The 14,226-nt window shown below is 36.9% G+C and overlaps 1 protein-coding gene across 1 annotated transcript in view; it reads left to right on the top strand.

The window, feature by feature from the left end:
* Nucleotides 1-5,094: 5,094 nt before the first annotated feature.
* LOC107294673 (dynein heavy chain 9, axonemal-like) overlaps nucleotides 5,095-14,226 on the top strand; it is a 112,567-nt gene continuing 103,435 nt past the window's right edge. The window contains exons 1-3 of the mRNA XM_015823924.1: nucleotides 5,095-5,250; nucleotides 10,042-10,203; nucleotides 10,738-10,934. Coding sequence (XP_015679410.1) covers nucleotides 5,095-5,250; nucleotides 10,042-10,203; nucleotides 10,738-10,934 — 515 coding nt within the window. The remainder of the gene's footprint in view (nucleotides 5,251-10,041; nucleotides 10,204-10,737; nucleotides 10,935-14,226) is intronic.

Below are 14,226 nucleotides of genomic sequence, written 5' to 3'. Positions count from 1 at the left end.
GAGAATCTGACTTAATTCTGTTGGGTGATTTTAACAGACTCTATATGCCTATTTTAATCATTTGTATTTTCCGATCAATAGATCATTCCACTGCATCAATTAAATGATAAGGGAATCAGTTATGAAGAATATGACTAGCTGTGCCCTCTCTGATTCAGAATGGAATGAGCCCAAAATCTCCAGACCTTTTGGTCTTTTTGAGTGACTAAACCTTGGATCATAAGATATAAAGAAGACAAGAGTGCCATTACTAATAATTGGAGCGCTCTCCNTGTGCAATTTGTTTTTAACCAATACGGTAACAGCAAGATTGTGCATGTGTCTTTGTAGAAGGAAGATCAATTTCCAGGTGCTAAAGTGCATTTGGAACATAGCAAGGGACTTCAAATACTGCTATTAAAATATACTCTGAATTACTTTTAATGGTCTCAAAACTGCACTCTTTGCTTTTAAAGAGTTTTACTTTTTTCAGTCACACATTTATTGCCTGTGGGGCTGGCACATTGAGCTATTGCATTGCTCCTTTTTTTGTGCATACACTAATGTCCTTTACTCTGGCAATTTCATGTTAAGGAAGATAACTCCTAAGTATTTAAAATCTTTCCCTTTTCATTTGTTCACTTGTTCAGTGATGATAAGGAATATATTCCAATTATCTATGCAGCTGCTGTCTTTGATAGTAATATTGTAAAAAAATTAACAATATTAATTTTGGTATAATTGATATCTAATTTTTCTTTTAACATAGGCTGACCTGGAATAAAGATAAAATAATTGAATCTTCAGCATAGGAAAGGATGGATGTAGGGTTATTCATCAGCATTGGAGGATAGATTTCATGTTTGATCAAATGTGTGTGACAGAATTAATATAAACAAAGAATGAGGAAGACAAGTATACATCCCTGCCTGCCTCATTACTTGTCAGGTATCAGATCAGATATGCATATTTGATCACACACCTACATGTACACACACACACACATAAGTGTGATATTATGTATATTAGATCATATGATCTGATATAGATATCAGATAACACCTTCATTGATCTGATTCTCTACCAAAGGGAAAGTATGGACTATGTCAGATATTTTAGATAAGCTACAGATTATTAGGACTAATACTTACATGCAAGTCAACTATACTTATCCAATATATGATCTGATATAGATATAATAATATCAGATCAGATGGTGGATAAGTATAGTTGACTTGTATGTATGTATTAGTCCTAATAATCTGTAGCTTATCTTTTTTTATATATAATCTGTAGCTTATCTAAAATATCTGACATAGTCCATACTTTCCTTTGGTAGAGAATCAGATCAATGAAGGTGTTATAGAGAGAATGCTGAGGTTAGTTTATAATATCCATTTTGCCAGATCTGGACTGCCAAATGTATTATAGACTATGGATAGTGAAGTCTTGACTGTCTATTCCATTTCTAAATCTGGCATATTCTACAGTGAGCACATTCATTTGTGTCATCTAGTTCAAAATTTCCCATGTGAGTGGTTGGCATAAAGCTTACAAATGATACTTAAAATAGTAATTGGTTGACAATTGATCAAATCACTCTTGGCCTTTATTGTAGGTTCAGAGATGGCAATAGATCCAGACAACATATTGTGTTAAATTACAAGAGTGAGGAGAACATCTCAGTGCATTACACAACAAAGCACTTTCTAACATTACCGTATTGTCTGCAGTATTCTTTAATTCTAAATGTTTTCTAATTCTTAAGTTCTTAAATGTTACTCATACTACTTCCTTGACTTTGTTGTCTCCTCTTACCTTTTTTTCTTTGTGTTTTATTCTTATTCCTCAGCTCTTCTCTATTTTGAGATTAAAATAGACCTAATTTATTTTGATTATTCATGTTTGTAACTATTTCTGATTCTCACGTTCTTTGGTGAGTTATATTTTCAATGTGGACTGCTATCTCTTAATCCTATAATGCATTTGTTTGATTCATTTCCATTCATTCCCTTTTTTTCTTTCCTCCCCACCATACCTATTTTAAAGTCTTGAGAATCTGAAATAGCTCTGGAGTCTAGTAGAATAAAAAAGGGGAAATACAACAATCAATGTAGCTGCCAAAGCATCAAATGGAAAAGGAAACACTGAGAAGCATATGGAGAATAGAATAGAATAGGATAGAATAGAATAGAATAGAATAGAACTGGAAGGGACCTTGGAGGTCTACTAATCCAGCCCCCTGCTCAAGCAGGAGAACCTATACCATTTTAAACAAATGGTTGTCCAGTCTCTTCTTAAAAATGCTTCAACACTGGAAGTTTTTAAGAAGAGACTGGACAATCATTTGTCTCAAATGGTATAGATTCTTCTGCTTGAGCAGGGGGCTGGACTAGAAGACATCCAAGATCCTTTGCAACTTCTATTCTATTCTATTCTATTCTATTCTATTCTATTCTATTCTATTCTATTCTATTCTATTCTATTCTATTCTCCTCAGTGTTTCCTTTTCCATTTGATGTTTTGGCAGCTACATTGATTGTTGTATTTCCCATTTTTTATGCTAATAGACTCCAAAGCTATTTCGGATTCTCAAGACTTAAAATAGTATGGTGGGGAGGAAATACTAGAAAAGCATATTCTTATGTTCTAAGGCAGGGGTTTTCAAACTTGGCCCTTTTATGACTTGTGGACTTCAACTCCCAGAATTCCTCAGCAAGCATGCCTGGCTGAGGAATTCTGGGAGTTGAAGTCCACAAGTCATAAAAGGGCCAAGTTTGAAGACCCCTGTTCTAAGGAATGTCAGCACCTGAGTGGCCTCTACATGAACAATAACAAGTGCTCCTATGAAAAGCCAGTTCCTGGGCTATTTTCTGCAGCTTTTTGTCTGCCCTGGAAAGGAGTCCTTCTTTCAGCACTGCTCACTATTCCAGAACTTGGCTTCCCTGCAGTCAGTTGGGGTTCCACTCTCCTGGACTTGCACCCTGTCTCACAGCTGTGCTTTGGACTTTCTCCAGTTGCTTTTGGCGGATTCTTGAGCTACATCTTGTGGTTCTGGCTGTCATAGCCACTGTCTCTTCTTTGCTGCTCCTGCCATCTTTCTTCCTCTATATTACTTCTATTTCCACTTTCACACTCATCTTCACCTCTTCTTCTGTTGTCATGGTGGGTTATTTTGAGTTCCTTAAGTCCTTCAATCTCTAGATCAGGCATGTCAAACTCGCGATGTCACGTGATGTCGCGCGACGTATCGGAGCTTTTTTGCCATTGCCGGCAATGGGGTGGGCGCGGCTTCGGTATGATGAAACTGGCCCGCGGGCCGGCAGTTTGATACCTCTGCTCTAGATAGTCTCCCAGACCTTCCATAATTGTTCTTTCATACCTTCCCCAAGGTTATATTTTTATTTCTTTACAATAAATGTTTACTTTTGCATCTGAAAGAAATACTCCATTTGAGTAAATAAGGTTGCCAGGACAGAATCCCACCAATCCAGGTTTGATTTTATGCATTGAGCCAACATCTAGTTTTCTCCACCCCTTGTTGCTTTATCATTGTTTAGTTGCCTTACCTGCCTTTAGTTGTAGGTAAATATGTGATAAAGAAACTTGGATCACTGGGAGGACTGAAACAGGAAAAGTTGAGGTTAAAAGTGTTTACCCATGCCTCCAGTGTAATTAGCTTCTAGAATTTTAATTTTAAACTTTTACAGTTTGGTCTAGCTTATTCCAACTGGCCATATCCATCTCTTCTTTTCCTTTATCAGGTAAGACTTGGTAGATTTTCTTTCACATATCATTACTCCAATACTAGCGTCCAATATTATTTTTAATATATATACTTTTATTGATTTTCAAAAAAATCAATATATATATATATACTTTTATTGATTTTCAAAAAAAGTACAAAGTTAAAAGCTGAGCAAACAGAAAAGGAAGATTTGAAAAAAAGAAAAAGCTCAAAGGAAAAAAGAGTAAAGCGTGAAAAAGAAACAGGAAGAAAGAAAAAATAGAAAAAGAATGACTTCTGACTTTCTTTAGTACTTATGAATAAAAAATACATCAGACTCATAAGCTAAAATTATCATTTGTCTACATTATTTCCATAGTTCCCTATAATTCTAATAATCAAATCCCCAAAATTGACTTTTCATTTTTTTCAGTTTCTTTCCAACAGTCCAAAAATGATTTCCAAGTAGAAAGAAAAATTGTCAATGTCTTTTCTTTCATCAAAGTTTCAATTTTGCCGTCTTCATCAATTTCACCAGCTTCACTATCTATTCTTCCATTGTAGGTATTTGTAAGTCTCCCAGCTTTGAGCATATGAAAGTCTCACTGCCATTATCATATATAAAAACAAAGTTCCATAATATATTTCCATTTGTTTGTCCATTATATCCAATATTAATTTGGAAGGGTAAATGAACTTAAGTTAATTAACTTTTTGCATCCCACACATAAACAATCAAATAAATAAACCAACACTTAGGTTTAAGTATTAGGTTTAAATTGGATTCTAGTATAATTATTTGATTCTTTATCCACTGTTAGTTCTTAGATAGCTACTGATAACTTGTTAGCATTTGTTTAATTCTTTTCCATATTTCACATGATTTTTTTCAGTAAGGCAGCTTTAGGAAAACTAGTACACTGAGTTGCACCTTTCTGTGATTCACTAGACCATCCAAACTAGAGTAACTGTGGCCAAGTAGCACAATTTGGATTATTTATATCTGGACTGCAAGTCTAAAGTGGTTTTGCAGTAACTTGGGAATGATTGCTGTCAGCGGGAAACTCAATCATAAAGTCTACATTGCTGATTAATAGTAGAAATATTATCATGCAGATGATAATAATTACTTCAGAAGGTTTTCTTTTGGTTTCTCCCCAAAAACTGATCCATTTAAAATAAGATAGTTTCTCTCTCCCTGGGCAGGATTTGACATTAGTTCCTCCAACCCTATAGTTTTATGTTTTTAAACTGTTTTATACCGCTATTCCTTGTTCATAGGTATACTCTTTTTATCTTTGCCAGCTTTGATAGAGTGGATATATTATTATTATATCTGCTATACTCCTGTTGTATATTGCTGAGCTTAAAAATCAGAAATAGGGAAAATGAAGAAAAAAAAATCAAGAATAGGTTTCAAGCACGCAAGTCATAGGAAAGCACTTAAACAGCTTAAAATAGTGGATCTGCTGTCACTGAAAGGAGGTTTAACTATAAGTGATGATATTTTTCTACTAAGTGATCAATTTGAACTACTGAACAAGGTGAGTGTACGAGGATGAGTACTAACACTTACCCAACTTCTGATTAAAGATTCCACTTCAAAGGAAACTCAAGCAGGGGCAAGATTCACAAACAATAATTCAAACTGTGTTAAGTTTGAATTTTCACCTGGATTTGTTGGCAAAAAGGTGTACTGTATATTATAGAGCAGTGGTGGCGAACCTATGGCACGGGTGCCAGAGGCGGCACTCGGAGCCCTCTCTGTGGGCACATGTGCCGTTGCCCCAGCCTCGCCTCCCCCTGCGGCCCCCTCTTCACCAGCAGCCCCCCTGGAGGAGAGTTGCCCCCGAGCGTGGCCCACGCAGAGCAGCACAGCCAAGGACATGGCAACCAGGCAAGCGTAGACAAGACTCTGCCCTCACGCCCCATCGTGCACAGTTGATGCTGTGGGGCACGGACAGAAAGTGTGGCCGCCATGGCGCTGCTGGGCTGCCTGGGCGATCTGCGGCGGGCCCTGGAGGTGGTGAGTGGCCTTGCGGGCAAGTGGGGTGGGGCTGGAGCGGGGCCAGTTTTGGGGCACTTCGTCTCTAAAAGGTTCGCCATCACTGTTATAGAGACTGTGTGATTACTTTTTTTTAAAAAAAAAAAAGTTATTGGACATTAAGGAGAAGCTGGACAAACTTCCCCATTCTCTGGTTAGACCTTTGGATGGTCAGATTGGTAAAGAGGCTGAAAAAAACTTCTAGAACAGATTTTAAAGTTCAGATTGACAAAATTAGCATGCCGAATGTTTGATGGTTAAAGCAGACAGAGATCAGATAGCTTCTCCATAACAAGACTTCCCCTCCAATATTTTGTGCATATAAATCAAGCATAGATTGAATTACAGTCAGAAGGTGTTGTTTTTTTTCTTTTTACCACCCTGTAATCCCTTTTATTGGGATGGAGCTGGGGTGACTGAATGGAGCTGAGCATTTACTGGCCAGATGCTCACCCTGATGCCTATGCTGAGTTCGCAGTAGATATTTTTTTTTCTTTGCCCCCTGATAGAGAAACCTCTGTTGGTGCCTAGGGTTGAATTCTCAACCCCCCAAATGTGAGGTGAACGTCTTCATCTCTATGCCACCATGCCGTTCAATTACAATCAGAAGTTAATTTTCTTAAATTGTACTAGATTCTAATGTTTTACTAGAAACAAATGGAAATCAGCACTTACACCTTTTAAAGCAGGGGTCTTCAAACTTAGTCCTTTTATGACTTGTGGACTTCAACTCTCAGAATTCCTCAGCCAGCGTGCCTGTTTTAAAGTATAACATGTTGAATGATTGATTCCATATGATTTTCTTGAGACATATAATTCTGGGCCTTTTATCTTTCTCCCCAAGACCCACCTCTGTCCCCACAATTATGACAGGCATGTGATAATCTTAGCTTCAACCAGTCAATGATGGGAAGCAGTGATACTAGTGAAATTGATAAGGGGTCCTAACAGTTACCAGATATTGTTAATATATACAGTTAAAATGCATGATACCTGAGGATGAAAGACCCTTAAGTTGAATACTTATAATTCATATTGCTGAGTATATGGGCAAAAGGATGTATTTACACTTTATTTTCAAGTAGTTGAATTTCCTTATTATTATCTTAGCTAGCTAAGATCCTTAATCTTAGTTATTAATGTGGATTTAGGGTGATATTATTTATTATTAATTAATGTCTTCTATCCATCCTATAAATATATCCCTGTCAGGATATATTTGAGGAGTGTGTGCTGGGCTTGATATTAAAATATAGAGAATCTGACTTAATTCTGTTGGGTGATTTTAACAGACTCTATATGCCTATTTTAATCATTTGTATTTTCTGATCAATAGATCATTCCACTGCATCAATTAAATGATAAGGGAATCAGTTATGAAGAATATGACTAGCTGTGCCCTCTCTGATTCAGAATGGAATGAGCCCAAAATCTCCAGACCTTTTGGTCTTTTTGAGTGACTAAACCTTGGATCATAAGATATAAAGAAGACAAGAGTGCCATTACTAATAATTGGAGCGCTCTCCNAAGACAGCTTTATTCTTATCACATAAACTGTACTTTCCTTGGATTTATATGATGGGGTTGTGCATAGCAGATTTCCTATGGTTAATTGCTATAGAATAAAAATCAGAAAGAGTGTTCTATATGCTTCATCGCCAAAGAAGATTAGTAATTCCAAATGTTCCCACTTAAAAAGTACCCTAATAGCACCTCTTAAAACTTGACTAATTCATTTAAATGCTTTTTGTTGAAATAATGCTCGCCCATGTACAGTCAGATTTCAAGCCTCCTTTAGAATTTTTGAATTAGGATTAAGAATTTAAATACGTACATGTCATTACATCAATAGGTATTGTTAATATGTACAATTAAAATTTATTTCTTTTTAAAAGAGACACCTGCTTGTGCATTCTAAAGGGCACATTGTAAACTTGCCACAATTATCTGATAATAATTAATGCAAGCTCTAGGCAGCACCCACCTTGTTAAACTTTCTTTTTTTAAGTTATCACCACTTAGTCTAATACGTTGGTTCTTTTTCTTCCTACAAAAGGATAGGGAACTTCAGTAATGTGGTTAACTTAAGGCGAGACTGAATCTGAGGCAATAATGTAGCCTCCATTTTTGCAGTCTGCAGTTTAAATCAGCACAGGATAAAGAGTTTAGTGAACAACAAGCCTATGTAATCTACTTTTAAACCATTTGGGGAATCCTGGGCCTAATTATTATTGAATAATTCTACTTCAATCAGAAATGTATGTCTCTGTTTCAAAAAAATGTAAGCTTTTTTTTAATATAAAAAAGCTATTCTCCTCCTTGTATAAACAAATTATTATCATACCATTATTATTTTTTTGTTTTTATTTGCAGTTTTTTCCTGAGTGTTAGTTGAAATGTAAAACCAGCCACTGTGAAGCAATTTACCCTTAAATCTGAGAAAAGAATAAACATTTAAATTACTTCACATTGACTTGATATCTCTCAATACAATTAATTTATGTTAGGTTAGTCTTGTTTTATTATCTATGATAATGTGATGAGCTTTCATTTTACATTTTCAATATGGAGTGAAAATTCTCATTGGGACAATGAATTTAGAATTGGGTTGAATATTTATGTAAGGAAAGTGAAGGTTAGGAACTTTGTATATTTTGTCATATCTAGTTTTATACATGTACTGATGCCTTATATATTTGCTTGCTCAGGGCTTTTTTTCTCAGAGAAAAGGTGGCGGAACTCAAACCTGGCCACGCCCTCATCAAACCCTAGGACCGCCCCTTTAGAGAACAGGAATGCAAGTAAAATTTGGGAGGGGCTATTTCCGGTGCGGGAGGGGCTATTTCCGGTGCGGCCGGCCCGGAAAAAGGTGCCGGAACGCGGTTCCGCCGCGTTCCGGCTGNAAGACAGCTTTATTCTTATCACATAAACTGTACTTTCCTTGGATTTATATGATGGGGTTGTGCATAGCAGATTTCCTATGGTTAATTGCTATAGAATAAAAATCAGAAAGAGTGTTCTATATGCTTCATCGCCAAAGAAGATTAGTAATTCCAAATGTTCCCACTTAAAAAGTACCCTAATAGCACCTCTTAAAACTTGGCTAATTCATTTAAATGCTTTTTGTTGAAATAATGCTCGCCCATGTACAGTCAGATTTCAAGCCTCCTTTAGAATTTTTGAATTAGGATTAAGAAATAACATGTTTTAAATACGTACATGTCATTACATCAATAGGTATTGTTAATATATACAATTAAAATTTATTTCTTTTTAAAAGAGACACCTGCTTGTGCATTCTAAAGGGCACATTGTAAACTTGCCACAATTATCTGATAATAATTAATGCAAGCTCTAGGCAGCACCCACCTTGTTAAACTTTCTTTTTTTAAGTTATCACCACTTAGTCTAATACATTGGTTCTTTTTCTTCCTACAAAAGGATAGGGAACTTCAGTAATGTGGTTAACTTAAGGCGAGACTGAATCTGAGGCAATAATGTAGCCTCCATTTTTGCAGTCTGCAGTTTAAATCAGCACAGGATAAAGAGTTTAGTGAACAACAAGCCTATGTAATCTACTTTTAAACCATTTGGGGAATCCTGGGCCTAATTATTATTGAATAATTCCACTTCAATCAGAAATGTATGTCTCTGTTTCAAAAAATGTAAGCTTTTTTTAATATAAAAAAGCTATTCTCCTCCTTGTATAAACAAATTATTATCATACCATTATTTTTTTTTTTGTTTTTATTTGTCGTTTTTTCTTGAGTGTTAGTTGAAATGTAAAACCAGCCACTGTGAAGTAATTTACCCTTAAATCTGAGAAAAGAATAAACATTTAAATTACTTCACATTGACTTGGTATCTCTCAATACAATTAATTTATGTTAGGTTAGTCTTGTTTTATTATCTATGATAATGTGATGAGCTTTCATTTTACATTTTCAATATGGAGTGAAAATTCTCATTGGGACAATGAATTTAGAATTGGGTTGAATATTTATGTAGGGAAAGTGAAGGTTAGGAACTTTGTATATTTTGTCATATCTACTTTTATACATGTACTGATGCCTTATATATTTGCTTGCTTAGGATTACGCTATCATGTACGGAAATAGCTTAACATGGATGGATGCCAGTTTAATGTATGTCACAGAAATCAAGACATACAAGCAGACTGGAAGTGACATTACTCAGCAATAGCAGGAACAACCATATGGATTGGTTGTGGTTGTATTGCTAATCCACCCAGAAAGCAGATTGCATCATCATCTGTATTTTTCTTCCTCAGGGTATTCTGTTTTCAACTCCTGAATGTTTAAAGGTTCCTCAGGATTTGGTAAAGCTATATTTACATGAATCCAGTCGTGTTTACCGTGACAAGATGGTTGATGACAAGGATTTGGTTGTTTTTGATAAAATGCAAGCAGAGGCAGTGAAGAAGTTCTGTGATGTAAGTCTTCAATCACTCACCAAAAACAAAATGAGTAATATGTGCACTGCAACAAAGCAAAGCTTATTTAACCATTATATGGTTCCTCCTCATCATCAAGAAGAAAGGTTGCACCATTTAGAAACATTTATAGTTTCCAAATTATTATGGGTGTTATGGGGCTTCCTGCTTCACGATCATAGGAACTGAAACTTTGGGTTAAGATAACCCTTTGAAATGTGTCTTCTAGGGCTGACAAACAACCATTACATATCAATGTAAAAGAGAAGTATATGATATGTATGGTCTGCAAGAAGGTTTGGGTGATGGGAAGATCCTAGGTCAGGGGTAGGCAACCTTGGCTCTTTTATGACTCGTGGACTTCAACTCCCAGAATTCCTGAGCCAGCCATGCTGGCTCAGGAATTCTGGGAGTTGAAGTCCACGAGTCATAAAAGAGCCAAGATTGCCTACCCCTGTCCTAGGTATTACATTTTATGTAACCTTCTCCCTAGAATTGAGAGGGAGAGAATTGTTTTATTTTTTCTCTTCTTAGGACATAGAGGAAACTTTGGAACAGACCAAGAAGATGAATATCTACTGCCATTTTGCAAAAGGGGTAGGGGAACCCAAATACATGCCTGTCCAGAACTGGGAATCACTGAGCCAGATTCTCGTGGAAGCTTTGGACAACCACAATGAAGTTAATGCTGCCATGAACCTGGTGCTGTTTGAAGATGCCATGTGCCACATGTAAGGGGAGTTTTGATTTTCAGATAATTGTGATTTTTTCTTAAATACTGTAGGTCCTGGGTAGTATCCACAGAAATAGGAACAATGGATGACCTTCTGCAAAGAAGTCCTGAATTCACTGTTTATACAGAGGATCTTAACTTGTTTTTCTCAATTGTTCAGCTATATAAGAGGAAGGCTCCATGATTTAGCAGAATACCAATTGCCTTCCATTGATTACTATCTTTCTAAGAAAGGGGTGCTGGGATCCATGCTTGCAAATGTAAATGAGGGCCAATGAAAACATTATTTTATGTAGTTGTGTTACCTGTCAACCCTTATCCCAGGATTTAAGGACTATGTTTCAGTTGTAAGTGGGTTTTGTCCAAGAAATAAATAGCCTAAGTTGGTTTTGAGCGCATGTACTTCAACTTATTCTCTCATCTGTTACAAAATACTTCTTCCATTAGAAACAAGGGCAAAGGGCAAGTTGACTGTTTCTCCAACTCCCGGCAGCAAATTCAGTCATGCTCACAAAAGCAAACAATACACACGGTCCTTACTTCTTGCTGCTTATATCTTTCTGTTGGAAGTGAGGCATCCCTTCACTTCCCACGCCAGAGAACCTTGCAATTTAATACAATTGCACTGCTGTGCATGTTACAGGGCTTTTATTCTATTTGGTTACTAGCAAGTACCTTATTCCATCTTCAGTAGTTCAATGTCAGCCAGGTTGTATTAGGACCTGGTATTCAGTGTTCAGAAGCAGGTCCCCACAGTGAATTTGCATGCTAGGCTTATAAAATAAAATTTTCTTTCAGAGACTCTCTGCCTAGTGCTGAGGCACCAGCTCTATTCTTTCTAATACACTTGTTCTCCTTTGAAGAGCAGACAATGTGACTGAGAACCAATTTGCTTAACTCTTTATGGGACTAAATTTTCAATCTGGGCAAAAGAGGGTTTGGACTTTTCATCTGCCCAAATTAAAAGTGATCTCATCTCTATCTTATTTGTTTTTCTGTCGCTCTGTCATCTATCTGTATCTATCTATCCATCTATCAAAACTTTAGGTAGCAAAGGAAGAGTGAATAACATAATAATTGTAAAACAAACCAACTCAAACTAAGGCCTTGTTGTTAAAAATCTCAGTGGACCCTCACCACAGGTCCCTATCTCAACACGAGAAACTAATTGCCTACCTCCAATGCCAGGCTTCATAGCTTTCCAAAAACCACTAAGCTTGGGGCTTTCTGTATCTCTGGGAGAGTCATCTCCATAGGATAGGTGCCATTAAAAAAAGCACATTTTTTAGCACCCACCAGGTGAAAGTGTGGAGACGACTCTACCAGATTTGTTGGGATGGGCAGAAACCATCAAGGAAAAGCAATCTTTCAAACAACTTGGCACCATGTTACGCAAAGATGAAAATCAGTACCTCGAATGGCACCCTGCTAGGAGATAATGCAGTTCATATAGAAATGAAGTTATGTGAGTATACTGTTATTGCCCAATACTACATGTGCTACTGCATCCTGGATCAGCTGAAGTATCTGAATTCTTTTCAAGGGCAGTCTCATGCAGATCTCATTGCATTAGTCCAGTCAGGAAGTGACTGTGGCACAAGTAACTTGAGTAATGCCTCTCAATCTAGGAGTGGCTCAACTAGTGCGCAAACTGTATTTGTGTAAAGACTTTTGGGGCCACAGCTGCCACCTGCCACAGTGTATGCTTCAATGAGAATGAATGATGGAAAATCATCAGATATGGGGAGTCCTAAAACCCATAGTTGCTCAGTCTTGTCAGGATTGGGTTGAAGCAGACACTGCAAAAACACTTTGACAGTAGAACTTGGATGGTCCAGGGCAGAAAGGTACAATTGAGTGTCATCAGTATACCAAGGAAACTTAACCCCATGCCAATAGATAACTTATCCAGTAGTTTCATTTAGATATTAATTAGGGCTGGGAAGAGAGTTGAAACTTGTGGCACCACACATAGCAGAAACCTAAGGCTAGACTTCCCTCCCCTCATTAACACATCTGGAAGGGGCCACAGAAGAAGGAGGAAAAGCACTGGAGAGCAATGCTACCAACTCCCAAACCCTTCAGTTGGCTTCAAAGGATATCATAACCAATGGTATGAAAAATTACTCAGAGATCAAGAAGGGAGAGAATGGGTAACTATTTCCATCCTGAGCATACTACAAGTATGATCAATGCTGTCTCGTTGTTGTATTTTGGCCTGAACCCCAACTGCAATGGGTTCAGGTAATCAGTCTTCTCCAGAATCCTTGGAAACTGCTGGTTGTCCTCTTCTTGAGCGTTTCTTGAGGACAGGGCTAACCATCATCTTCTTCAAGGCAGGCAGAACTACTCATTCTTGTAATGAGTCATTTTCCATTATTTGAACTCATCTATGTGTCACCCTGACTAGCCAGGAGAAACATGGATCAAACACATAGGTAATAGAACTCAACATTTGAAGAACCCCATCCACTTCCTCAGAAGTAATTGGGTCAAACTTAGTCCAGATAAGAGGACAAAACTGAATCCTAGATGATTCCAACCCAAAATGGATCTGAGTGACTTTATTTGTCAGATATTGGATCTAATCCTCACAAGAACCTTACAAGGGATTCTCCAATCTCTCCTTCTCCAGGCGGGACCAAGCCACCAAAGCCAGCTGCTGGACATTTATTTGCAGATCCATTTAATACAAGCAGAGCAAAATAGTATTTGGATTGAAAAGCAATGGCACTGAAGCAGTTGTAGTGATTTGGCCTCTGCTCATAGTCTGGAAAATCAACTGTGAGCATGCCCATCCATTTAAAATGTGCACAATGGTCTTTTTATAGGTTCCACATTAGGAAAGATTATTTATTTAAACAGAGAGGATCTTTTGGATAGCAGCTTCATGCTCCAGCATTCTTAGCCTAAGGAGACACATCAAAACCTATCTTTATAATATTTTCAGAATATGTAAAAATCTTTCTTATTCCTCTTCTAAAAACACACTTATTTAATGAATCTGTAAAAACAACCCACATTTCTGTATTTTCTGACTCAATTTCTATCTCATTGATAGCATTAGCCTATCTATAACATTTGGTTTTATTGTTTGTGTGTGAGTTTTGTTTTTCATGCTGGTTTATGCTGACCGGGAAGCTTCAGTTCATTAAAAAAACCTCCTTCAAAGTTCACATGGTGTGAACTGAATGTTAGACATAGAAGATATAGTAGATTTCTTCCTTTTTAAAGATTTTTATTATTTTTCATCATAAAAAAAAACATCACAAGTGTTACACAATGCTATA

This window comes from Protobothrops mucrosquamatus, unplaced genomic scaffold, assembly GCF_001527695.2.
Source record: "Protobothrops mucrosquamatus isolate PMUCROS unplaced genomic scaffold, P.Mucros_1.0 scaffold2050, whole genome shotgun sequence".
Lineage (NCBI taxonomy): Eukaryota > Metazoa > Chordata > Lepidosauria > Squamata > Viperidae > Protobothrops > Protobothrops mucrosquamatus.
Note: the sequence above shows the minus strand (reverse complement) of the source record. Positions and strands in the feature narration are given on the sequence as shown.